The 26075-nt window shown below is 38.9% G+C and overlaps 5 protein-coding genes across 6 annotated transcripts; 1 reads left to right on the top strand and 4 right to left on the bottom strand.

Annotated features, from left to right (window-relative positions):
* Positions 1-6083: 6083 nt before the first annotated feature.
* Positions 6084-7557, bottom strand: LOC110761023 (Ribosomal protein L36e family protein). Its single transcript, XM_021963398.2, has 4 exons — positions 7407-7557; positions 7204-7308; positions 6853-7052; positions 6084-6261 (listed from the first exon to the last, which is right to left on the bottom strand). The coding sequence occupies exons 2-4, from the start codon at positions 7303-7305 to the stop codon at positions 6231-6233; spliced, it is 333 nt and encodes a 110-aa protein (XP_021819090.1). The 5' UTR covers positions 7306-7308; positions 7407-7557; the 3' UTR covers positions 6084-6230.
* A 1453-nt stretch (positions 7558-9010) lies between these two features.
* On the top strand, positions 9011-12376 carry LOC110761003 (putative E3 ubiquitin-protein ligase XBAT31). Its single transcript, XM_021963375.2, has 8 exons — positions 9011-9617; positions 9758-9820; positions 9942-10013; positions 10102-10223; positions 10341-10481; positions 10568-10675; positions 11113-11371; positions 11651-12376. The coding sequence occupies exons 1-8, from the start codon at positions 9438-9440 to the stop codon at positions 12035-12037; spliced, it is 1332 nt and encodes a 443-aa protein (XP_021819067.1). The 5' UTR covers positions 9011-9437; the 3' UTR covers positions 12038-12376.
* Positions 12377-12745: 369 nt separating this feature from the next.
* LOC110761004 (60S ribosomal protein L36) lies at positions 12746-14646 on the bottom strand. 2 transcript variants are annotated; one of them, XM_021963377.2, is made up of 4 exons: positions 14343-14646; positions 14086-14205; positions 13780-13947; positions 12746-13390 (listed from the first exon to the last, which is right to left on the bottom strand). In XM_021963377.2, the coding sequence occupies exons 2-4, from the start codon at positions 14095-14097 to the stop codon at positions 12899-12901; spliced, it is 672 nt and encodes a 223-aa protein (XP_021819069.2). In that variant the 5' UTR covers positions 14098-14205; positions 14343-14646; the 3' UTR covers positions 12746-12898. The 2 variants fall into 2 exon arrangements, with proteins under 2 accessions (XP_021819069.2, XP_088111005.1); XM_088254879.1 differs by lacking the exon at positions 14343-14646 and having other exon boundaries at positions 13849-13947; positions 14086-14338.
* An 867-nt stretch (positions 14647-15513) lies between these two features.
* LOC110760987 (peptide transporter family protein) lies at positions 15514-18156 on the bottom strand. The gene is made up of 5 exons (XM_021963355.2): positions 17525-18156; positions 17301-17358; positions 17089-17206; positions 16848-16965; positions 15514-15924 (listed from the first exon to the last, which is right to left on the bottom strand). The coding sequence occupies exons 1-5, from the start codon at positions 18068-18070 to the stop codon at positions 15871-15873; spliced, it is 894 nt and encodes a 297-aa protein (XP_021819047.1). The 5' UTR covers positions 18071-18156; the 3' UTR covers positions 15514-15870.
* A 1707-nt stretch (positions 18157-19863) lies between these two features.
* LOC110761021 (uncharacterized) lies at positions 19864-24041 on the bottom strand. The gene is made up of 7 exons (XM_021963396.2): positions 22117-24041; positions 21863-21953; positions 21616-21773; positions 21392-21443; positions 21172-21251; positions 20972-21065; positions 19864-20882 (listed from the first exon to the last, which is right to left on the bottom strand). The coding sequence occupies exons 1-7, from the start codon at positions 23845-23847 to the stop codon at positions 20137-20139; spliced, it is 2952 nt and encodes a 983-aa protein (XP_021819088.2). The 5' UTR covers positions 23848-24041; the 3' UTR covers positions 19864-20136.
* Positions 24042-26075: the final 2034 nt, after the last annotated feature.

Raw genomic sequence — 26075 nt, 5'->3', positions numbered from 1 at the left:
GTCTTTTCTCAAGAATATGCTGATCCTATTTCAACAACCAACACGGTTACGTATTTGCTCTAGATTATTACTTCACTAATTAATTTACCAGGTCAGGCAAAATACGCTAATTAAGGTTGATTACTTCAATTAACATCCCATAGTTGCTAAATAATTATTTCGTGGTTGGGCTTGGGGGACAAAAAAAGAATAAACCTAGCTTAGCTGGAGAGTGATCTTTAAAAAGCCATAGATTTTGGCAAAATCAGCGTCTCCATCTCCATCCATTGATTTGTGGGGACAAAGCGCCATAAATTTCAGTTCTAAAATATTTATTCTATCTATTGGTTCCATTACATTTGCTGCATGGAAGATACAGAGAAATCAGCTGCCCACTTTCTCCTTGATCTAACCAATAACATATATGTATGTATACATCCACATTCCACATTCCACCCTGAGAGAGAGAGAGAGAGAGAGAGAGAGAGAGAGAGAGAGAGAGAGAGAGAGAGAGAGAGAGAGAGAGAGAGAGAGAGTTGAGTGACATCCAACTCTCCAACAAAACCAATTGTTTACTTAACATGCATGGCTAAGTTCTGTTTTATTATAGATTAATACTATTGTTATGCGCATGATTTTAAATGATTGATATATATATATTCCAATAATTGGAATGACACATAGCAGTGATTGGTTTGGAGAGAGAGAGAGAGAGAGAGAGAGAGAGAGAGAGAGAGTGAGATTTTGGACCGACAGAGAGCAAAAAAATGATTTTGTAATAATTTTATGTGTCCTTGTAAGGAGATGATGATGATGATGATGATGATGAGGCTGCGTTAATTTCGTGAAATTGGTTTTTGGTATGTAGGACAAGTCTCTCAAAAGACGCCAAAATCACCCCTCAATTCCACACAACCAAAATTCCACATTCCAAAATCTTAGACAACGAGAGACATAGATTTTTGGTCTTCTACTTTCATACCCACCCACCACCACAACATAAGACTTTGTGTTTTTGTTTTTGTTTTCATTTTTGTTTGTGTTTGTTTTTATTCTCGAACTTTGTGTGCTGCTGAAAGAATATAACGTAAGTGAAAGATTTTCAAGTTTTGATCTCATGCTCATTGGAACACGGAAGAGAGAATGTCTGACCAGGTCTCGCCCGCTACCAGACAAACTACTGATTTGTCAAGTTTCGTGGACCTGACAGTCTGACATGGCAGGGGTCCCAGTGATTCGATAGAACGTTGGCACTCGCTTCAGAGCTGCGTGCTAGCTAGCTAACTTTGCTCTCTCATTTGCCACCATTTCTGATCTGACTGACTGACACACACACTCTGACTGTGCGCGGTCCAACTTGTCATTTTTATTTCAAACTAAACTATTCATCTCTCATTTTTATGCTTGAAGAAAGTGAGAGAGATCCCATTGATCGATCCTTCCAATCCATTTCTTTATCTGTGAACAACCGATAATTAAGTTTCTAATCCCACTCAATCATTTAAAGGAATGCAATGATAATAATCCACTTTTAATTCTACAAACTTGTCTTTAATCAATTTAATTATAGTAATCTAATCTATAATTAAAGTTGTGAGTGAAATTTCACGTTAACTTTATAAGGAGTCATCGATTGGTATATAAAGAACCAGACGAGACACATAATTTCAAAACATATATTTTTGGCTAGTTAGTGGCTAAATTGAAAAGAATATTGTATAATTGTGTGTGAGTTCGTGAAAATTCGTGGTCAGACTATCTTTTATTTATTTATAAAGAATGGATAATATATCAAATGTTGTTTGAAGTGTGGAATACATGTGTTCAATCTTTCAATTATTAAGTCATCCTTGGTCACGAAGACATAAACAAAAAAAGAAAAGAAAAAAAGAGGGCTAAGTAAAGTGACTCTTGTGGGAAGATGGATATTGGATAACGAGATTTATTGTCCACCTACTTGTTTGGCCTTTGTTAGGAAATGATTTCCAACTTGGTTCCTATAGGTTTTTTGTTGTTGCAATAATTGGAAACCAATCAAAGCTCTAGATTTAGCTCTTTGGTTTCTCATCTCTCTCTTAATTACTACCATTGAAAACCAAGCACTAAACCTCTATCAATCTGAAAACTCGATCTAGATTAGGTTGGTTCGATCAACATTATTGTTTTGTTGTCCCCTTTAACTTAAATTAAAGGTCATTCAATTGACTTAAATTGGTAGTTTGATTGGTATGAAGTAATCAACTGGGATCTCGAGTTTCTGCAATATAACTAAACTGTAGTATAGTACTAGTATGCCACCACAATTGAACTAAAAACGAATCCTTTCTAGTACAAATAGAAAGCATATTTGGCAAAGCTAGTTTGGGACGAATTTTGATCAAACAACAAAACAGCGCCTTGCAGCCTTGCAGCCTTGCAGCCTTGCAGGTTAAGTATTCAAGGCGCCAGCCTAGACATATAATTGTAGTTGTCTTTCTAATAATTGTTTCTCCTAAAGATTTCTCAAGAGATCTGCTGCTGCTATATAATATTATAATGTTTTGGTATAAATCGGGTACCAAGAAAGACTGCAGGTACGTACAATATTATAGTTGGACCAGACGTCAAATTGATAACAAATCTCGCTTTCAGTATAGTTGAGAAACTTCCCCCTACATGTTCCTAGGCCTAGCTGTTACTAACCAATATATTAATTCCAAGTTGGAATGGTCGTGTTGAAAGAAAGGAATCTATGTAGGGTGTTTGGATTTGCTTTTTGCAAGAACCAAGGCTGGCCGGCCTTGCCAAGAAGGAATAAAGCATATTCAAAATCAAAACCCTCAAATATATGGTCATGGGTTTTGGTCAGCTTAATTGGAATTTGGGTTGTGTGTGTGGAAATCAGAGGAATTTGAAGGATCCCAAAAGTATTGGCATCTTCTTCTGATCATAATCTGCAGTACTTGTAAATTAAAAGTCACAACCCCCAACCAATTAAAGAAGATGAAGCTGTTAGTGTTTTTCTACTTGTACGAACAAGATAGAGGGCAGGAGAAGGAATTTTGGAGGCTCGGAAATCCAAGCCAGTATATATTCTAACTTCATATAACATCGATCCTCATCATGTTGATGATGGCCACATGGGTTTGTGTGAATAGTAGTGACATGCGCTCTTCTCTCTTCCGCACACACACACACACAGACCATATAGCAGCAGCAGCTTTCACTTTTAACATGTTGTCCTTGTTATATATGACGCATAATCTCTCTCTCTCTCTCTCTCTCTCTCTCTCTCTCTGTGTATGGATATATATAATACTCATCATCATCAACAGGTGGAGACACATAGAAAGAGATTGAGATTCTAAGCTCTTCTGAGATATAGACCTCACGTTCTCCCACATGTTTTGATCTCAAGTATACATGCATATACAAAAATATACCCCTCTTTTAGATTCTTTGTGGTATTCTACCTAGAGGAATGTGTGACTTGTTGATGCATGTATATTCTACATAAATTAATAGGTCACAATCATTTATATATATATATATATAACAGGTAAGCTGGAAATAAAATCCAAGTAGTTTTGAGGAGCTTCCCTTTACAACATTAAAGATTACATTTGGCAGTAAATGAGTGTAGCTCACAGACAGTAGTCAAATATAGGATATAAATTATAATTCCCAAGGTCCCCTACATACCATATCTGTTTAGGTGAGAATAGCATCCTATGAAGTCACTTTCCCAACATTTCAAAATAGCCATGCATTTCCTAATTGACTTTATACATGTTGATTTCAGATTAGCAAAACCACTTGGTAAAGTTAATTATTCCCAACTTGGTCCAGCAGCAGCTAATTAACAAAGCTATACAAAACGTGTGTAGAGGAGATCATGATCTAATGCAAATTCATGGTTTTTTTTTTTAGTACAAGCGATAGTCTAAACTACAAGAGGAGAGGATTTCTCACACACATGCACACAACTAAGATGTCATGGAGTTCGAACTTGAAACCTCTTGTTTGTAAGTCAATGCCCTTTTCCACTGGGCTAGATCTGTTGGCACAAATTCATAGTTATTAAGTAAGTCCTTTGGAATTTTTTAGTTGGAAAGTTCAAATCAAGTGTACAATTCATTTGGGTTTTTATATATGAAACGCGTGAATTAATATTCTTGCTTTACCAAGTATAGAATATAAGAATCAGATTGGATCAAGACCTTAATAATAATAATGTAACATGGCATATATATTTGGTCAGATCATCTTTGTTCTACAGCATATGGACTAATTTTTTGATTATATTCTTATTCTTATTAAAAGATAATGGGAATAAACTAGGTATAATTGAATTTTGTATAGGCTTTTTCCCTTTTGCAAAGTGCGTTGTCGTACATGCCTAACAATTTTGTCCTTGGATAAGTATATAATATTATATATAATGGGGTACGTGGGAAGGTTCAAGGTTGCTAGCAATTTATAATTTACGTTGCCATTGCATACAATACATTTTGTTGTTGACATGACTAAATACACATTCATAATTTATAATTCATAATTAATTATATTTTATATACATATATGCATGGAATGGATGCTTACGAGAGAAAGCACTCAGATATTGATTGTGAATTTTAAATATATGAAGAAGAAATAATGTAAATTTAATTGAGCAAGTGATTGTGTTATTTTATTTGATTGGAACGCAACATATATAATACAAAGCTAAAAGCAAAAGGAAAAATTCTTTGTATCAATGTTGGTCCAAGCAGGGCGCGGAGAAAACGCTCTGTCATGTCACGAAGTGGACCCCAATATCCATATTCTTGCTTGCTTTGCTATGACCTCACTCATCTCACCGCACATGATATGGAATAGTAGATCATCACAAATCAAACGAAATCAAACACTACTCTACACACTTTTTGTTTGGATTGAATGTTAGGTTGACAGTGTGCTCGTTCCCTTGCATTCGAGCTCGACCCTCTTTCCCAAACCGCACATTAGAATAGCTTTGGCTATGGCCTTGTCTCACTCACACACAAAAAAGGAAGCTTAGATGTTTTTCTTGACAACAAAAATTACTTGGTGATCATAAACTTGTGTTTTAGATTAGATGGGTTGTTTTGTTCCTTTCCGCTAGGGCTGTTGCTTTTTCTCATAGTTTCTTTGGGCCCAACCCAAAAGGACAGAGGACGGAAAGATAGTTGTAAAAAGAAAAAAGTTGTATCGGCCACATCATTTTTTAGCCCATAGTGGCATATAACCATCCCATGGACTTGTCGATCTTCTCCTCCAATCCCCAACTCTTGAAAAAAGTAGAGAGATATCTTTACAAATCACAATCGCCAAACGGATCCTGGAGGCACCTCTGATTTTGGATCAAGCATTTCAATTATTTTTCATGCAAAGAAAAGCAAGCACGTAACTCTCAGAAGACAGAAGAAAAGAACATTTAGTTTGATAGATGATGGTGGCTACTGGAGGACGGCTTCAAGCTTGCAATTACGTCCGAGAGATGAGCACTTAAATGGAGTTGGATTGATCTGATGATGATTGAGACAGACCCACAGATTCCTCAGTCGCTTTTGTGCCTAACTGCCAATATTGAATATCTCTTTCTATTCCATTCGATGTTCAGCATTGCCTATGTTGATTGGTGGATGTCATCGTGCTGTCTTTATATATGCTTTCGAATTCTCAAGATGGCTTCATGTTCATGAGATTGTAAGTAAAGAAATGTAATGTGTTTCTTTCACCTTTCAATTATAAAGTTGTGTTTCGTTTCGCCTGCCTATTAGATTTGAAAAGCGTGTAGATTAAAGTCCAATAAAATTAGATACTAAAAAGATTATGTAACTTTCTACTTAGAAGCCAAACTAAACGAATTAAGCCGCCGCGCCGCCTAAAAGTCATTTGATTTGGCTTCTCCCCCTAATTTAAGTTCGAACTTTAAACTGAATCAAATGGAATTTCCCACGCATAATTGATTTGCTCGCTAAATTGCATTTTGGGTCATAAGTAGACTATCACACTTTCACTTCCATCATAGTGTATAGTAACACAATTATAAATAAATCTAAAGAAATCAATAACCTGAAAGAGAAATAGCTGAATAACACAAATTGAAGAATATCTGCTGCATAGAAGATATCACAAAATGGTCTGAAAACATTCAAAATTAGAGAGTTTGTAAAATTCTCATAAGAAAACGCATAACCAAAACTATTAGAGTAACTGAACTACAACCATTAACACAACACTTCAAGTTCTCACTTCTTCTTCTCAGTAACACCACCAGACCTGCACATGAACAATTCCACAATCAACATACAAAGAATATAAATCGTGTAACATAATCAAACCACCAAAGACAATGTGAAAATGAAAGGTTGAGCTCCCCAAAAACTATCTACTCTCATCATTACAATATGTTAGTCCAATTAAATAGCTGAAAAAAGAATCAGAAACAGATTTCCATTCACCGAACGAGCAAACTAACTCAAATGTTACAAACATGGCACACAAAAACAGAGTTGACACCAAAAACCACACTCTATTACAAACAAATTTTGATATTGATTGCAAAGGTACCAAAACTAATTCGTAACATTGAGTTTGATAATATTCAAGCGCACTTACGCAATCCAAATTGGAACACGAAGTTCTTTAACTCAAGCTGGTTTAACTCCATTTTCACACATTTGTCTTAACATATTCAAAAAAATACTTCAATCCAGTCCTCCACCACTTATGAAATAAAGGGCAAAGAAAATAACAACCAAATAAATTGACTATACACAAACAATCTCATAAATTGACTATAACACAAAAATGAAAAAGCCATATGAAAACATATCAAACACACAGCAAGGGCAAAGAGAAAAATCTCACCTCATCTTGCGGAGGACGTTGGACATCTCCTCTCTCTTCTTCTTAGCTCTCTTGTGGGTACCCAACTTCCTCTTGGCCACCTTAAGAGCACGCTTGTCCTTACCAACCTTCAAAAGCTCAGTGATCCTCTTCTCATATGGAGCAAAACCAGCAACTTCCCTGATCAGGTTCCTCACGAAATGCACCCTCTTGCTTGTTTTCTTCAATATCAAAACCAAAAAAGCATAGAAATTTTAGTATTTTTCACACTATTTCATCACAAAATCAAGACACAAACAACAAAAGAATTAAAGACAATCCCAGAAATCAAATAAACTTGTATGAACAATCAGTGACCAAACAAAAACGTACCCCTTTGCGGTCAGATGGGCGAGGAGCCAATTCACGCTTGGTGACGATGTGGCCTTTGTTCAGACCAACGAAGATCCCGCTCTTGGGCGCAGCAGGAGCCATTTCCTGTACGAAAAAGCTTCAGTATTCAACAGAACCATCTAACACACACAATAAAAGGATGCTTAGTAAGTGATACTGGGAAATTTGAGCGAGATTGGTACCTCCGATTCAGCTCGAAACAAACCCTAGATCTTGGCGGTTGAGAGAGGCGCGGCCACCTAGTGTGTGAGAAACTAAAACCCTAATGCCCCTGCCTCTTAAATACTGCGTGGGTATCGCAATTTTTTATTCAGGACGACGACGTGGGTTCCAAAACCTTCTCGGCCCATATCCGTCAGGCTTTGCTTTATGGGTTCAACCAATCATTTGGGCTTTTTTGTATTTTGAATTTTTATTTCTCTGAGCTATTCATCAGCCCAATAGCTATGGATCAATTGGTCAAGATAATTGATGGTTGCAAGTTTTGGGTTTTTTGACGTTTTTGGAGCTTTAAACTGCACCCAGAAAAAGAAAAAAACTTTCAAATGTTTGACTGCTCCATTGAATGAGTAGCTTGCCTCTAGCTTGTTTGAGATTTTTTAGATAAAAGCGATAGTCTAAACACCTTTAAATTAATCTAATCTACAAAGAGGAGGACTCGAACTTGGATGCAAAGAGACCGTCTTACTGCTCTGACCAACTAACCTAACATGTTAAACATTTAAACCTTCACATTTGAGACTTTTTAACATCTCATATTTATTTAATTTCTTTGGGCCAAATTCGACAGAATGATCAGGGTTATTTTGCCGGCTCATGCAAGAGCTGAGTGATCACTTGGCCAATTTTAGGCCCAAAAGGCCTGTTATTTGCCAACCTTTTAAGGAAAAGACACAAAGCAAATTGGCGGGACATTGACAAAACAGGAGTGCAAATATTTGAGCATCTAGCCGTACAAATTAAGCCAACACAATATTCGAGTAAATATCGAATCTTTGGTGGAATTATAGCAAACAAATTCTCATGTCCCAAAATCCTCCTCCACAGTAAGCAACTTTTAGGCTTTCGGCTAAAAGCAAATCCCCCAATTACTTGGTTTAGACTGTAGAGAGAGAGCTCTCTGTCTATACATAATATATTCATAAATTATGAAACTTTTTTCAAAGGGAAAATTTTCCCTCCCTCCCTCCCTCCCTCCTTTTCTTTTTTCTTTTCTGGGTTTTTGTTAAAAGTTTTAAAAATGTATATACATGTCCTCATTTCATTGTTGGTCTTTTCAGAGCTGTATATAATTGACCAAAGCAGGGAAAGATAAAAAGCAAACAAGCAAAGCAGAGGGTTGGCGACCAGAATGGACACGACAAGTACGAAGAGGTCCAAAAGAAGAAAAGCTGTTGTCATCCAACACCAATACAAAAGCAAACAACCAAAACAATAACAACAACAACAAAAACAAAGTTGATCATTCAACTTCTATTGTATATATAATTTCCAACTACTTATGTGTAAAATTCTTCTGTATTTATTTTGTGTCTGCTTTCTTTCTGGTTTCTCATTTTCCTGCTCTCATTCATTTTTGTACCAAACTTTCTTTTCCAAAACGCAACGCGGCTGCAGAAGAGAATAATATATTACCATAAAAATACTAAAGAAACACACATGTAGAACAGTTTTAATATAAAGTATTGAAGAAAATAAATTGATCGGACGGATAAGATAAAGAAGGGTTGATATTCAACGGTGCTGATTCAGAAACCGCGTTGAAAAATGCATGTTAAAGTCAAATAAATTAATGTAGGTGATTAATTTAATTATATAAAAAAAATCATGTGTGAAACAAAGACTTATTTAGGACGAAGCCTACAAATACATGTCAAAGCAATTGATAGATAAGAAAACATATAAAATCTAAAATTACCCCGTAAATTTCTGACAGCTGCCCGAACTCTAGAAATTATTCATAAGAAAGGAGCAAGGGGCTGCGCGGTGAAGCTGCCCGAAATCTCCGCGGGCAGGTCCGAAGTCCGAGGCCCATTAGTCCCAGTGCCTGCCTCTACTTAGATTGCCAATGCACATCAACACATTCATTGTAGCCTAAGCCACTGCTGGTTCTCTGCTCACCACCACCATAGCCATCGCCATTGGAAGGTGGCGCTGGAGGAAGTGATCTCATGCCACCTTTCAATGCGATAAGTATAGAGTGAGTTTGGGAGATGGGTCAGGGACTGAGTTGCAGAGAGACCCCTCAAAGTGGACTCTTTGGACCTCTCAAGGATGGGGAATTGGAGCTCGTTGAGGCTATGCTGGAAGCAGACCCAAGTGTTTTTCAGCAGAGGAAAGGTCGTGCGAGGTTGTCTGCGCTGCATGTAGCTGCTGTCGAGGGTCAGATCGAGGTGGGTTTTGTTTCTTATTGATTGGTTTTTGGTGGATTCTTTCTGGGATTTAGTTTTTTTTTTCTTTCTCTTAATTAATGGTGTTGATGGGTTTAGATTATGAGATTTGTTTGTGGTGCTTGGTCTGATGATAAGTTCAGGTTCTTTCTCTGCTTTTGGATCGGTCTGTTATCAATCCGGATGTGGTAGATCGACATAAACTGGTAATGGGATTTTGTTTTTTATGCTTTTTGTCAATCAAGATCAGTTCTTTTGCATGCTTTTGAATTTCCATTTTTTTTTCTTATGTGGTTTTGAACTGTTTGTCTATGTGATCGGTTTTAGACCCCGTTGATGTTGGCTGCAATAAACGGGAGGATCGCTTGCGTCCAAAAGCTTATCCAAGCAGGAGCAAATGTATGTTCTTTTCTTTTTGTGTACAGTTTCTACTTGAACTACTAATTAGATATGCTGATCATGGGGTTTGTGTGTGTGTAATTGTTAGATATTAATGTTTGATTCCCTGAATGGAAGAACCTGCCTGCATTATGCTGCCTACTATGGTCATGCAGACTGCCTCCAAGCCATTCTTTCTGCTGCCCATTCCTCCCCTGTAGCAAGTTCTTGGTTGCTCTCTCTCTCTCTCTCTCTCTCTCTCTCTCTCTCTCTCTCATGATTGGTGTTTTTTTTTTGGGGTCAAAATCTCATGATTGGTGTTTAATTTACGTTGGATGGCATTGACAGGGGATTTTCAAGATTTGTGAACATAAGAGATGCAGGTGGTGCAACCCCATTGCATTTAGCAGCCCGCCAAAGTCGGCCAGAGTGCGTTCATGCTCTTTTAGACAATGGGGCTCTTGTTTGTGCTTCAACTGGTGGATATGGGTAATTATCTATAGTCGTGACCTGGTATGATAGCTCAATAGTAGTAATTTGCCAATGTGATTGATGCAACTACCATCTATATGCAGCTACCCTGGAAGCACACCGCTTCACTTAGCTGCACGTGGTGGATCTTTAGATTGTGTCCGAGAGTTACTTGCTTGGGGAGCAGATCGGCTTCAATTAGATGCATCTGGGTAACCTTCCTTAAATGGATAGTGTGAATATTTGATTCTACAATAAATTATGCATATTGACATGTTTGAAATACTATGCAGTCCATATTAGTCAAAAAAGATGAGTATCATTTGCTTGTCATGAAGTTTAACGAACCGTTGCATTTTAAAGAACAAGTAGATACCTAATTAGGAATGGCTCATTTCTTTTATTCCTAAGTCCTTATCGCTGCTAGCTATGTGCACACCAGTAAAAATGTGAGTTTACTATTAGTGTTTAGAGTTGATCCTATTTTGTAGGTTGAAATACTGCAAAATCATTGGCATCACAAAACGAATGGAGCCTCTAATTCCACAAGTCTTCCATCCTTAAGTTATAAATGCTCCGCTTTAGGTAAAAGTAGGACTCAATAGTTTGTTGGTATGTTGTCATGATATTATAAAATTGTTCTCTGCAGGAGAATACCGTACACAGTTGCTCTGAGGCGCAAGCATCGAGCTTGCGCAGCTGTGCTGAACCCTTCATCAGCGGAGCCTCTTGTTTGGCCATCACCTTTGAAGTTCATCAGTGAGCTTAATCCAGAGGCTAAAGCTTTGTTAGAAAGGGCGTTAACAGAAGCAAACATGGAGAGAGAGAAAGCTATCTTGAAGGAGGCAGTAAACTCACATCCATCTCCTTTGCATTCAGATGCTGAGACTGATGATAATGTCTCTGAGGTAAATGTGCCTTCTCTTCTTGTTTAGTTTTTCATATTTGTTGTGATTGGTCAATAGAAAGGATTTAAAATCTATTTGTTTATCTTGGAATTATTGCCAGAATTTCAGGATTGCATGTATATGACTCTTCAAAAGAACTTATGAAATTTTCCATTTTATGCCAAACACATTCGTGTGACGAATTTGTTGGTTGTGATGATCTTATGTCTTTTTCTAGTATAATATGTCTTGGGCAATGCATGTAGCTTTCTTATTCACTGGTGAATTCAATTCAAACAGGCTAGCGATGTGGATCTATGCTGCATATGCTTTGACCAGTTATGCACAATTGAGGTTGGACCGTGCGGTCATCAAATGTGCGCACATTGTACCCTTGCCCTATGCTGCCACAAGAAGCCCGATCCTTCAACTACTTGTCCTACAGTCCCAGTTTGCCCCTTTTGCCGAACCACCATTACCCAACTGGTTGTGGCCAATATTAAGGCCAATAATGATGTGGAGCTGGAAATGAGTCCATCAAAGCCGAGGAGATCAAGAAAGTCTAATGTCAGTGAAGGTAGCAGTAGCTTCAAGGGGTTGTCTCCTATGAGCTCATTTGGAAGGATGGGCGGTCGTAGCTCAGGAAAGATAGCTGCTGAAACCAATGAGGAGATCCATAAGCCTTGACAAATGAATTTGTGGACTTGTTCTCTTTGAACCAGTTGGTAGTCCAGCAGATGGAGGAGCTAAGCTGTCTAGAGTGATCCTCACTGGTATGTTTTCCGATTCATCTGGAGGGTCTTAAATGCCTAATCACGCATGAGAATATAGATGTCCTTCAGTACCCTGGATCTGAAGGTTTTGTTTCTTTGAGTCATGTTGAGTCTGTTTTTCTTTCAATTAAAGAAGCAGCAAAACATTCAAGGGTTTCTCCCCAATTATAAATATAATTATATTTTAAATAAATAAAACTTCATTTACCATCCCTTCCCCTGTCATGGAAGGAGATAGTGGGTTCTTTTGTTCTCTCACCTACCATGGTACTGTGTTTTTGGTTCTAAGCCATCTGTGCCGATGAATCAACAGAGCCCTTTTGACATCTCTCTGCATCTGCAAAGAGTTCTTATGTGAAAATAGGCGTTTCCATGGGTTTAAGCTGCAATTTCCAGGTTGCATATAGAACTTAGTTACCCCTTGGATCTCTCCTTAACCTAAGAGCATGTGAAAGTTTGAAACTGGCGGACGATTACCACAAATGTGGAATTGTGCAGCATTTAGTAATTAAGAATGATTTGGTCGACAACCCTTTGTTAAAGAATAATTTGAGATTTTAATAATATAGTTGACCTCAAAAGACTATATTAACTGACATGACTTAAAACTCCAAAGGCAAAGTTGTATAAAAAACCTCCTTCCCTTAGGCTCCATTAATGAGTTACATACCACTAGCCTGACACTCTTCTCTTGAAACAATTTGCAAGCTGAATTTTTAATATTATGAACAATAAATCCAGAGCTCACTAAATATAAATTCCAATGAGGGGTCAATCATTTCACGAGTTGTCCACACAAACATGAAGACACTAATGGAGTTCCAAATCCATTGCCATATTCTAATAGCTCCCTGTTGGATCTTGCTCCACCATCTGCTCTCTCTGAAGAACTTGGCTGTCCAGCTGCTACTAGGCTGTCTACGAATAGCCTGTTGGGGTCCGAAACCGGCACAGCCGGTGAGAAATTGTCAGTCCCGTATTCATTTGGTCCACCGTGATTTCTTCTGTTAATGTTGTTATTACTTGCTCTCCTTTCTGCTTCAAGAAAGTGACCTAAGGATGGAGTGTTATTACTCTCATTCACAGAGTCGCTGGTTAGCTTGGAGCAGAGTGAAAACAACCAAGTTTTGGATTTGTGGTTCTTTTTGCCTTTGAAGGTTTCAACTGCCCCTCTCCTTGTTGATCTTCGTGAGAGGCCTATAATGCCAGAAACACCAATGAGGCGCCCTAGAGTGATGCTCTTGTCATGGAAGAAAGACCCAGTTGACTGAAACAAGTTTCATGAAAGAATCACTAAGATCAGAACTTTCTTGATTTACATGAAAGACTAGATTTGAACACAAAATCTATGATGATATATGCGGATTACCAAGGGGTTTAAGGGCAAAATATATATATATATATATATCAATGGAAGGTAGGCTGGTGTGATTCCATTTCTAAAATTAACAGATTGAAAACAAAGACATCTTTCATGAAAAAGAAGAAACAGAGACGTCAGAGAAATCATGGAGGATGATGATGACCCAACAAGCATGGTGGTGTATGGAATGGAAGTAGAATATAGAGTGGCATGATGATGATGGGTTTCTTTTTATATATGAAAATATATTTGGCAATGCCATTCCAATGTTTTTAATACAGAAAAATACTGACCTCTGTATCAAGATCTGAGGAAGAAGAAGAAGAAGAAGCGGCAATGGAAAAGGTGGGAGAGCCACTGACCAAAGTGCTGAATGAAACCGACCCAGCAGAGAAATCCCGGCTTCTGATCAACCCAACTCTTGCATTCAGTGGTCGCAATCCCAAAGGCCACCCTTCATCCTACATTCAAAACCACACAAATGGGCATTTTCCACTTCACTCAAAACAGAGCTTCACACTTTATTCTCCATCCAAATGAATGGCTTTCTGAGATTAAAAGCCAAAAACAGAATAAGAAAAGAGAGAAGAGAAGGGTACCTGATGAACCATTATTGTCTTCCACCCTAGTATCTGGGAAGCTGGGTGGTTGTCACTTCACAGAAACAAAACAACTGTCATTTCCATTCCATCAACATGCTCTGTTCTAACTTCTAATTTCTGAAAATAAAGAGACGATGAATTGATTGAGAATTTAATTAAACAAGACAAGAAAACAAATCACAACGTGACAGTTTGACACACATATTGAGAATCTGAGACGGAGATGGAGACGGAGTGTGAAAGTGACGTCTTACCGTTTGGTGAAAGCATACACTGGTTTTTGGCAGACACAAAAGAAGAAGTGGGGGAGAGAGAGAACAATTTTTGTACGAGAGTCACAGAAAAGGGAACAAAACCACAACACCAAGGGACAGATTAAAAAGAAGACCTCTTTTTTTCTTTTTTTTTTTCTTTTTCCAAATGACCATTTTAGCCTCCATCTTTAAGTGTTTCGTTGCTTCCCATTTCATGGCTCTCTTGTTAAGACAGTCTGCTAAAAAATTGTCTTCTTTTCATATAGATATTTCTGTTACACATGCATCACAAGCATCATGTTGATTTATAAGATAATTTAGGAGCGTAAAGCTTTTTGCACATCTAAACCATAAAGGTAACGTTTGGAATTGATTCATATTAAAGAATTTACATTGATCATAAGTATTTTTTTATTTAAAAAAAACAAAACAAAATACAATGTATTTGAAATGGCTATATGCAATGTAGTATTATGTATTTATTTTTCTATTGAGTAAATCAACGGATTTGGATTGTTAGCAAGTTTAGCTAAATAGGAGATTTCAAATCCAAAAGATTTTGGGTAATGTGTATAGTTTTTGCTTTTTATGGGAGCCAATGTTTTGTAGATTAAAATGCTTTAACCTAATCCTTAACTCTGCAGTGCTCAAGAATTAGGAAGTAATAGAAGAAATATATGCATTGTATTTAGTGTTTTTATAAGTCTTTTACCAATTTAAATTAATTTTTAAAACCAAAATCCACTCGAAATTTCTCTATCCAAATTAATGAATTTATATGTTATTATATGATCATGCTTTTTGTCACAAAAGGTAAAATCAATTTAAATGGTTTACTATTTTGAAATAAATAGATTCACTTCCTACAGATTTGAAGAAAACAAAGAAAGAAAAAAGAAAAGAAAAAGGGAGTTAAGGGCGGTGGATAGATTGGCCTCACAGATTGAGTTGTTATATTATTATTAATCATGAGGAGAGAAGAAGATATCAGTGATCGACTCTTTTTTGGTGCAGCATATCAACTGTTTCATCCTATCTTTCGAGGACGCTTTTGCTTTTTGGTCCACACAAATCAGTCACAAGCTCTGTTCAGTTCAGTCCAGTCCAAGATGCTTTTTTAAAATTATTTTACGCTTCTTTTTCTCATGAAAATTATTTTAAAAAAATATAGTACGAACAGAACAACTTTTATAATTTTACAACAGCACCTTACATTCATCCTTTCGTCTGTTTTATGAATATCACAAACATCAGTATGCAGTAAAATCTAACTACAGTTGCATGATTTGCATCGGTGCCCGCCGTGGCGGAAGATAGGACCTGAACACTGTTCTCATCCCTGGATGAGTTTCTAGTTTGAAGGACATTGTAGCCACAACAAATCTCTTAAGAAAATGCATGAACCACTTGGATTCTACTGCCTCTCTAAAGCTTAGGTTAATTGGTAAAAGACAACAAGAGCATTTTTCGATATGTAATTCCGAGAATATACCATAAAAGCACTCCATGAATAAATTGTTGATGATGGTTAATGGTGGAATTGGCTTGCACCTGGTCGGTACTCTCCAATTCCTAGCAGGTCCTGCAAATGTGAAGGTACATTTTATTGGGAAAAAAGTAATAATGGACCATTTCTCTGATTGTTGATTAGCGTAAGGAGCAAAAAGAAAAGAACATGGGTTTAAATCTATTCGGCAAGAGACCATAACCTTCCCCTATGATAATTTATTCAAATTATCAAGCTTTTTTATGTATGGGTTAGCAAACAAAGCCTGTAATGTAAGCACGTAAACAGATAGCACATGCATGATTCTGACACTTTAAACTAGATTATCTAATCCTGATGGTATGTGTCTTGAACTTTACTCCAAACCCGACAAGAAATCTGTGTGTTTGGTGATCTTCCCAATGGAAGCTCTCGTTTTTCCCTCACCATTTATCAATTCAAAACAAAAAGAACTTCATATCCTCACTCTGTGTACAATTACAACATTTGCCCTCCATGGAAAGCAAGCTTCAAGAGAATATGAGAACCAATTCTATAAAAGCACAAATTAAGTCGCATACTTTAGCAAGGTTGTCAAACTCATAAAGTATACACTTGGAGACCAACCTTATGGGGTTTAGAAAAACTATTAGTTCTGTGTTCTAGACTATAAATCATGGAACTCGGGGATAAAACCAATGACAATCAACAAATTTGGGCAGTAGTTAGGTACACTTTAAAGTGATTGGGGTTGATAGCTTTTTCCATCTTGTCCTAAAGTTCACAGTGAGATCAACAAGAAAAGACAAAGAATGGAACTGGAGCTGCTAACATAATCATTTCAATACGATAAGGATCTAAATGTGGTAAGGTGATAGAAGCTACTTCCTAGATGAGATGACCATCAAGTTAGGCTAAGCTCTACTTGAACAAAGCATACAATGTATAGCAGGGACATGTAAATGAAGCAGCCAAAATGTGACAAAGGAATATAGAGAAGAAGGAAGAGACAGTTTTACCTGGGATGCTTTGCTTTTGGCCCTGGTCTCTGCTGTGCTCGGAATATCATGATTTGGCTTATTGAATTTCTTCTCACGCCGGTCACACGCGCCCCATCCATCTGAGAACCTCCCGCCCCTAGCGACAAGGGGAAGGGGGCAAAACAGCAAAAACAGCAACCATATTCATAAGAGTGTGACATATGATTAGAAATTACATTACTATTTTCATGCTTAAGTTCCCAAAATCCAAAATTCATACTGCATATGTGCCCGAACCACAAATTCAGCGCGCAGAACATTCCGGTTCTCATCAAACTCAATGGTCTTGTCTTTGATCTCAAAGGAGAGATTGAAGTAAAATGATATCTTTCTCCAACCTATACAACACAGCACATACATGATACACACCACATGTTACTCACTCCCAGCATTCTACCTTGAAACAAAGAACATCCCCACAACCTTCTTTACCTGACTTTTTGATGAAAGGATGCCCAGAAATCATAGTGTAATCTGTTTTCTCCAAAATCTATCAATTGAGATCACACAAACATAGCAACTAATTAGGTCAACGGAACTGACTACTGATTTAATATTTCCTAAATTTCTTGACTTAATAATCATATAACAAATTAACAAACTTTAAGAAAGTAAATTCAATTGAATTGAAAACTCAATCATATAAGAACGCTTACCGCCATTGCCGCATTCTGATACTCCTTGAACAAAGAAACTGAAGGAAACCTCCCGGTCAAGCTATGCACAGAGCCAGAGCTATTATCCCTCTCATCTCTCTGGGCATAGCTCACAGGGCTAGCAAAATTCCCGATGCCAGGCGACACGTGCGTCTCCGGGGACGAGTAAAACGGCGTCGTAGGAGTGGTCGGTGTCGTTCGCTGCACATTTCGGACTACGACAAGAGGACTGGTGTCGTTTACTCCAGAAGAAGAGGTTCTGGCGATTTTCCTCGGTGGATGGAAAGCCGAGGAGTCCTCGACGACCTCGCCCTCCGTCGACGACGACTTTGGGCCTGAGTCGTCGGAGAAGGGGAGCCGCGGGGTCTTGAAGAGCTTCGGTGGAGGCGAAGGGTAATTTGGATATTTGATTGCGAGGGGCTTGCGGGATTGGGGCTTGTACTTGGAGGAGGAGTGTGAGGCGGCGGCGGAGTCGATGACGGCCCACAAAGCGGCGTCGTCTAGGTCCTTGTCGTCGACGATGGGGTAGAGGTTGGGCGAGGCCATGGGAGAGTGGAGGACCTTGGATTTTTGATCTGGCGCGCGAGTACCGAGAATTCAATTTTGGGGAGGAAGACAAAGGCTGGGTTAAGGCCCAACTGCATGGGCCAATTAATACCACGGTCCACTGCTTTATAGGACAACAACTTTGTGGACGGGCCCGCCTCTCATAGAGAAATGTGTGGGACCATTGTTGTTTTTGGACCCCACACCACAATTTTCTTTTTCTTCTAGTGATGGACCTTATAAACCCACAACCCAAAAAAAAATAAAAAATAAAAATCAGATCATGGTCTCTCCCACTAATAGAATTTGGATGATTTTATTCATACTTATAAAACTATTCCCACAGTCTAGGGGTGCTTGGAGTAAATTTATTTTATGAGTCTTTTAGTGAACAATTCACATAGCTCATATGCTTCTATATATGCTTTCTATTTAGTGGTGTTCAAAGTATTTTGCATTCGAGTTTGAATCTCTATGTCTGCAAACTCATTTCTCTTTCATTTCATCTCATATACCTATCATAATTCTAACTCATTATCTCATTCTCCCTCGCCACTTGAACTAATCTAAAGACTTAATTTATCATGCTTTCTTTAACTTGACATCTTCATAAAAATATAGAATTAAAAATATGGAGGTGGATAAAAAAAGTAATTAATTCCCTTAAACAATAAAATTTTAGAGGACTAAAGGAGTACAATTTTGAATTATCATAGCCTTTCCTAATCTTCACTCAAAATATTCATTTTTAAAACGAAAGAGAGAAACAGAGTAGCCGTTTCCATTCTCTACACAAAGTACGCGTGTCATCACCTTGCATGCGATTCTCTAACAAACTATTTGAAATTTCGAACACTCCATCGTTTGCGATCCTCACCCTTTGAAACGCCGCGCGGTAATTTGCTCGAAACGGCGAAACGGAGTGCAAGATTCAACATCGCGGTCTCCAAATTCCTCAATCAGATCCAAATCTTCCTTGAGATTCACATGATCCTTGTCCGAATCGGCCAACACCTTCAATTCGTCGATCGGCCACTCAAAATCCTTCACCTCTCTCTTCTGCAACTTCGTCTCTGGAACCTTCTTCGCGCGACTCAGCTTGGACGAGATCTGAGAGAGCAGGACCGAATCCAAGTAATCTTCGAGCTTCTTCGTCGTCGTTCTCAACTTGAATTGCGAAGAGTCAGGGGCCTTGTGGCAGCTTTGAACATAGTCCCTGCAAGAAACTCTGGAGTCAACGATTGAAATAGAAATTACTGAAGAATTTCGAAGCGGTGTGTGCGTACGTCGATGAGAATGTTGAGGTCGGTGGAGGAGAGATGGAGGTGGAGGAAGGTCGAACGAGGCGTCTCTGAATCTCTTCAACGGTGGCCAGAGGGCTGCAAGTTGAAGTAGTTTTGGCTCTCTTCCTCTCTGCCATGTTTCGCGCGCGATTTGGAGTTCAAAGCAAGTCGAACCACCCTCGTCTTATATAACCTCCAGCTCAACCGAGAGTCCCACATGCATGCTTGAACCCACTTTCTGGTTTAATAGAGCAGAATTGGGGCTTGACAGTTGATTAACCAAAATAATAATTAAGGGTGCCATTTGAAAATCACAGCCATTTACAAGCATTCATTATGTGGAAAAATAATAATTAAGGGTGCATATCGAACACAATTAAATGAATTGTGATTAATCTATACTTAAAGAATAATGAATTCACGGATCGAACTCGGAATGAATTTCCCACTGTAGAAAATTTAGAATAGGTAGTAATTTACAAAAAATCTGAATTTACAACGAAAATAGCATTCTCTTCTTCTCTTTTGCCTGATACAACAAAAATAATAGGCTTTTACAAGCATCCATTACATGGAAATGGATGGGGGTGTAATTTACAAAAATTTCTGATGATGAGCAGCTTTGACATTTACAACCAAAAAAAAAAACCCAGGGCTCTGACTCCTTGTAGTGTACAATCTATGTATGTATATATCCATGACAGGTGATGTTTGATTCTAAGATAAAATTTGTCTCCATGTAAAAGAGAGAATTGTGACCAACATAAAAACCAATTATTACTATTATGTCGGGCCTCCAAAGATATTGTTCTGCATCTTCCTAGGTAGCCCAAAATTTTGATATGCTCTGATCTCACCTTCTAGAGTGGCGGTGACAATGACCAAGCCCCAAGCTGTTGCTTGCGTTGTTTGGTTCGCATTGCTGTTGTTGCCAATATTGTCAAGCCATGACCAAGAGGAAGACCAAGAGGACGTGGATGCACTGCCAGCAGACATAGAAGAATCACCACCACCATACCTAATAGAGGAAGGGTCTGAATTGAATGACTCTCCGATCCCTGATTCTGTCCGGGAAATTTGAGCAGGATCTTGATCTTCGAGGGGCGGTGTTGAAGGTCTTTGATCCAATGCATCTCCCTTGTTGTTGGTGTTGTTTTTCTTAGGAAGAGGCGGCAAAAGTCTCTTGCTCAAGCCTGCTGCGTCTTCTTGAGTAGGAGATGCATTTCCTGAAGGGGGCTGTTGTTGTTGTTGTTGTTGTGTGGAGCGTTTTGACTGCCTCTTAGAATGCTGCACAGGAACTGGGGGAGGGTCGCCTTTTATGGTGCCGGGCCATGGGATTGCTACTGAGACATCTTTACACTGGAAATGTTCATGAGAATTTGAACTGATGATACTTTTTTTTCCGGCCCCCGAGGTTCGGGGCTCTTCTCGCTTCCAAACATATACCTGAGAATCTTCACTGGCGCATATGACATACTTCCCATTTGGACTGAATGAAGCTCCAATTTGGCTGCTGGTATTTCGAAAACCTGTTTGTAGTCAAATTGCATAAGCATTATTGACCAGAAGATATGTAAACAGGAAGTGAATGGTTCTGACGATTGGAGGAGATGCATACCTCTAAACTTGTGAGTCATATTTGTACCATCCACAATTCGAATCCGGGAATCGGCAGAGGTGACAAGCATTTCAGATGGATTCATTGGCGAAAACTGTTTGAATGAAAAGAAGGGCCGAGTAAGAAGCAGTTCAGATGGATTTATCATTTATGGGTCGGTGGGGGGAGCTGTTCGATTAGAGAGTGGAATGTTACATTACCTGGAAACCTGTAATTTTCTTTGCTTGATTCTTCTTCTTGTTTTGAATATCAATCTGGCTATGCTGACTTAATTTACAATCTGGAATACCAAACAAGATGAGCTTTATCATAGACTGTTTGTATGAATAATTTTAAAACTAGAGTAAGGTTTTGTGCAGGGGTTTATGACCAAAATTTTGCAATGTGTATGAAAAATAAACCAGAAGACCAAACTCACACCTTCTGTGCTGTACATGCGACAGTTTCCTTTGTGGGAACCAATGAGGCAAGCCTACATTTATGAAAAGGTAAAAGCAAGATCAGTCCAAATCATTATGAATTTTTCTAAGTTGATTCAACTTGACAAGTGAAAGTTTTTTCTTTTCTTCTGAAAACCATAAGCATGTTCAAGAGTTCATAAAACCATAACATTCTGATAAAAGCAATATACAAGGGAGCTGTACCAGGCCATCTGGAGTGAAGGAAGAAGCAGTGACCATTTCATGAAGATCAGTCCAGTCCACAACTTGCCGAACCGGTATATTCCACAATCGAATCTTTGCATCAAGTGAGCCGCTAATAAAATAATTGTCATCCAAAGGATTGAACTGTATGCAAGTCACTGCCGGACCAGAAACCAAGTCAAAACTCAAGAACCTAATATGCACAACAGCTAAACAAACATTGGCCATTTATGCATGGATATCTTACCATAATCATTGTGGGCAAACAACTTTAAACAAGTCTTGGTCTCCAAATCCCATAACCTAACAGTTTTGTCCATTGAAGATGAAAGCAGTAGCTGCAAATTGATCAAATTATATCAGCGTGGCTCCTAGTCATACCAAATTAAATTAGCCTTAACTCCTACTTCTATCAAAACTGAATTTATCATAAGGCCAAACTAACAGACAGCTGAACTTGAGCTATAATTTAAGAAACAGAACAATTAACAGAGAACTTACCTGATTTCTGGACCATGACAAGTCCAGAACAGCATCCAAATGACCTTCAAAAGAGCAAAAAGGTTTCTCCGAAAATGAGAACACAGTTTCGGGCACATGTACATACTCCGGGATGGGATTGGTTTTTCTAGCAGAGCTTCCCTTTCCCTTCTTCTTCTTCTCATATGGCACAAGTGCAGCCTGATCAGAAATCGACGGAGATCGATCAGGAGTGGAGGAGCCAAACGAGTGATGAAGTGGGGTTGAATTTCCATCCAACGACATAATCTCACACTCCTGAACTTCCCACACATGAATAATCCGATCCTCTCCCGCGCTCGCAAGAAACCTCGCGTCCAAACTAAACTTAATAGTCCAAATTGAGCCCTCATGAGCCTGAATTTCTTGACACAAATGCAATGCCGATAGCTCCTTGTAATGCTTCCCGGTCTGCCTAACTTTTATCCACTCCGACGAAGACGACGTCGTGTTCTTCCCGGACTTGGGGTCCGGCGGTGTCAGTGGCGGCGTTGGCGTTGGCGTAGCCGCTTCCCTGTCTTTCTCCCCAATTAACACACTCACGGCGGATCCCATCCCTTTTATGCTGTTCTTCAACATCGCAACCCCTCTTCTCTTGCTCATTCTCAGGCTCTTTGAAACAAACGAATTGGCGTTACCTACCTTCCTATCTCCCCCGCCTTCGCTCGAAACGTTTTGTCTTCTCATCACCTCTTTCACCACAGGCGAGTATCCAACGCATTTCTCAAACTCGTCCATGTTCAATTGCTTCCCTGTCTGGAGATCACTGAACCGGTTCCAGCACCCGTCTTGGTCGGACTCGTTGACAATGAACTCAGTTCCTGTATCCAGATTCTTGATCAAGAAGAAAGCCCCTATCCTATTGTTCGAAAACAACGACGACAATCCGCCGCTTGTTCGAACCGGGCGGCTGGAAGCGGGGGTGGCCCCGCCGACTTCGCTCGGCGAAGCTCTCACCGATTCGGTGTACGGACATATTGTCGAGCGAGCCCCGGCTATGGTGGAGCAAGTCCTTGTGAGCCGTTGCTTCGAGATTGTTCCGATTATCTCCTCTTTCCTCTGTTTGTCCACAGAGAAAGCTTCGATGTCGCCCTCGGACCTCGATCGGACAAGCACCAGCGGCAACGTTTCAGTCTCCGGCTCCGGCTCCTGCTCCGACTCCGGCTCAGGCTCCGGCTCCGGCTGTGCTGTCGATTTTTCTACGTGTTCTTTAGAGCGAGTAAAGGACCGGGGGACGGAAACGGCGCCGTTTGGGATTTTGCTCGAAATGAGGCGCTTAATGCTGGTCAGCTGTTTGAAGCTGGTGAGGTCTTTGCCGAGTCCGTTGGCCAACCCCATGCCCTGTAACAACCGTTTCCGTCGTTCGGTGATGGAGCCCGGCGCCGCCATCCAGATATTGTAATCCGGGGACATCGGAGCCACGGACGCCGGAGTCATCTCGTCGGGCGTCTGGTATGGAGGCGTGGTGGAGGGCGGCGTGGTTTGGGGAGTGGCGAAGGGGCGAAAATCGAAGTCCCTTCGGACGGAGGAGACGCAGGAGGCGAAGGACATACGACTGTCGTCGAAGTCCTCATCTTCGGAGGAGGAAGCCTCGAGGTCGAGAGGAAAGGCGGAGGAGACGCGGTCGTTTGACTCGAAGAAGCGGTCGTCGTCTTCGTCATCCCGGAGGCCGTCCCAGTTCATCGTGAGCGTTTTCTTCCGCTCCATGGTCATGGTGCATCAGGCAAGACGAGCGAGCTTAGCTTAGCTGTTGCGTGCGTTTCAATGGAGGAAAAATGACAATGGTGGTGGCGATCGTAGAGAGAGAAGAGTTTTGGTATGTTTTGATTGTGTTTGTGTTTTTGCGCGAGAGAACGAAAGGGAGAAAGCGGAAGAGAGAAAAAGGAGGGAGAGTGTTTGGTGGTTAATTACCGTTATTGAGGAAACTAGAAATAGTCAAGAGGAAAGGAACGCTTTATTTTTATAATTAATAATTAATTAGTGGGATGCGTTATTAGTAGTAGTGCATTACATTCCTTCACGTCTTTTGATTCGTTATTAGTTTAGTATCATGATGATAATAATAATTAATAATTGGATATTATTACAATTTTCCAAATTTCCATTCCATGCATGTCGTGCGGCATCTATAGCCTCGAAGGATTTGCGTTTGCCACTCACAGACTTCTTGCCACGTCACTACTGATTTAGTTATACGGCGTCGCTTCTGAACCGCAGCTTAAGAAGCCCAAACAGACCGGGCTCCCTTGAAAATGAAGATGTAATAAGGTCCAATCTTTCCTTTTTTGGGTATCAAGGTCCTATATGTGTTGAAAAATCATCACTTTTGAATTTTCCCACCACCTATGACTCCTACTATCTTTATGTTATATGTGGTGTTTAACCTACTTGTTAATTAACATGTCACAACTTATCATCATTTGGTTAAGTGGCACGGTCGGGGTTTCATTTGAGGAGTTCCTCCGATGAACGAAAGTTGTTGAGTAAAACAAATTAGTATGTCACGTATGTAAGTGAATTACAAAGATAAATTTAAGCACTTTTGTACTAAGATGAAACCGAATTACAAGATTCATTTTAGCATTAAAAAATAATCAAAAATTTCATTTGAAGCGTAATTCCAACAATTGAGTACTTATTTCACACTTCTTTTTATCAACGTTGAAGAGAGAGTATTCGAATTTAGGACATCTTCTATCATCGAAAAGAAAAATATTATTAAACTAATAAGAGCCAGCTAGTTACTTACATACTCCATTCTTAAGAGCTGGACTATCTTGTATTTGCTCATAATCTTTATCAGTGGCGGAGCCACCTAAGGACCAGTGTGGGCCCATGCCCTCTCTCATATTTTTTATTTTATCATATTTTTACTTATATGTGTTGCTATATAATATATATGTTGGCTTCCTGGAGTAAAAACTGTAAAAATTCATGTTTTTTCTCTTTCTCTTCCTCTTTTGATTAACTTAAGCTTTGTGAATTCCCCTTTCCCCCATTTTACATGTCTAAGTAGGGCATTTTAATATTGGGATTTATAAACATTTTGTATATTTCTTATCTATGTTGAAGTATAAATTATTAAATTTTGAGTCTTTAATAGTGTAGATGATGAGATTAATATTCAACCATGTTAAAATATGAAATTCATGACAATTATGATTGTAATAAATGGATAAATTATTAATCAGTATGAAATGATATTATTAACTTATTAACTCGGATAACGCTTGAGGGCTCCTATTCGAATTATTTGAATTTTTTTTTTTAAGGGCCCCCTCTAATGTGAAATCCTGGCTCCGCCGCTGATCTTTATATATTATACCTTAAAGATTGGTTTGAATGTTGATAATTTGATATAATTCATGTGAGTTGGGACTGATCAGGGTACGATGATTGGTGAGGATGATTAATTAGTTTCCAACGTCAAGAGATATACTTAATCACAAGATTAACAACTAATAAGGCAAGTGGTGGTGCAAACTGAGAGAAATCAAATCTATATATCCCGCGTGCCTTCACGGATTTAAAGTTCCCATAATTGTAGAGACTGAAGTTCAGGTTGATTGGTGCGCTACAAATCAACCAATGCTTTAAAAATGAGATTGGCAAATCGAGAGGAGTAAAAATTTCGAGGACCATACATATATACGAGAATGTTCTCTTTTTAATCTTATATTATATCCCTCTGTCTTCTTCGATTCATCCGTATCAATAATAAAATAAACCAATATATATAATGCTCGATAAATTATGAGAAGATATAAAAAGTATATTCCTTTTGAAAAAAGAGTACATATATATTTATCAACGACTCATGGCTTTTCATGAGAAAACAATAGAGTAGTAGATCCCACGTTCTTTTTTGTATTTTTTACCAAAGTTATAGGAATGGCATGGAGTTTTTTTCGACACACACTGCTAAGGTGTCATGAAGGTTT

The sequence above is a fragment of the Prunus avium genome, chromosome 6, assembly GCF_965620075.1.
Source record: "Prunus avium chromosome 6, drPruAviu1.hap1.1, whole genome shotgun sequence".
NCBI lineage: Eukaryota > Viridiplantae > Streptophyta > Magnoliopsida > Rosales > Rosaceae > Prunus > Prunus avium.
This window is presented reverse-complemented; position numbering and strand designations above follow the sequence as displayed.

Bases quoted from the DNA above. Each gene is read 5' to 3' on its own strand.
- LOC110761003 (XM_021963375.2), top strand. From the start codon at position 9,438: ATGGGTCAGGGACTGAGTTGCAGAGAGACCCCTCAAAGTGGACTCTTT. The intron at 9,821-9,941 runs GTAATGGGATTT...GATCGGTTTTAG, and splicing joins TGGTAGATCGACATAAACTG to ACCCCGTTGATGTTGGCTGC. The intron at 10,014-10,101 runs GTATGTTCTTTT...TGTAATTGTTAG, and splicing joins TTATCCAAGCAGGAGCAAAT to ATATTAATGTTTGATTCCCT.
- LOC110761021 (XM_021963396.2), bottom strand. From the start codon at position 23,847: ATGACCATGGAGCGGAAGAAAACGCTCACGATGAACTGGGACGGCCTC. The intron at 21,774-21,862 runs GTAAGATATCCA...CTGGTCCGGCAG, and splicing joins GTTTGCCCACAATGATTATG to TGACTTGCATACAGTTCAAT. The intron at 21,066-21,171 runs GTAATGTAACAT...TCATTCAAACAG, and splicing joins AGAAAATTACAGGTTTCCAG to TTTTCGCCAATGAATCCATC.
- LOC110761023 (XM_021963398.2), bottom strand. From the start codon at position 7,305: ATGGCTCCTGCTGCGCCCAAGAGCGGGATCTTCGTTGGTCTGAACAAA. The intron at 7,053-7,203 runs GTACGTTTTTGT...TTGATATTGAAG, and splicing joins GCCCATCTGACCGCAAAGGG to AAAACAAGCAAGAGGGTGCA. The intron at 6,262-6,852 runs GTGAGATTTTTC...GTTCATGTGCAG, and splicing joins AACGTCCTCCGCAAGATGAG to GTCTGGTGGTGTTACTGAGA.
- LOC110760987 (XM_021963355.2), bottom strand. From the start codon at position 18,070: ATGGCCTCGCCCAACCTCTACCCCATCGTCGACGACAAGGACCTAGAC. The intron at 16,966-17,088 runs GTATGAATTTTG...CCTTGTCGCTAG, and splicing joins GTGGTTCGGGCACATATGCA to GGGCGGGAGGTTCTCAGATG. The intron at 15,925-16,847 runs GTAAAACTGTCT...TCACATTTGCAG, and splicing joins CCAAAAGCAAAGCATCCCAG to GACCTGCTAGGAATTGGAGA.
- LOC110761004 (XM_021963377.2), bottom strand. The intron at 13,391-13,779 runs GTCAGTATTTTT...AACTTGTTTCAG, and splicing joins CCTCAGATCTTGATACAGAG to TCAACTGGGTCTTTCTTCCA.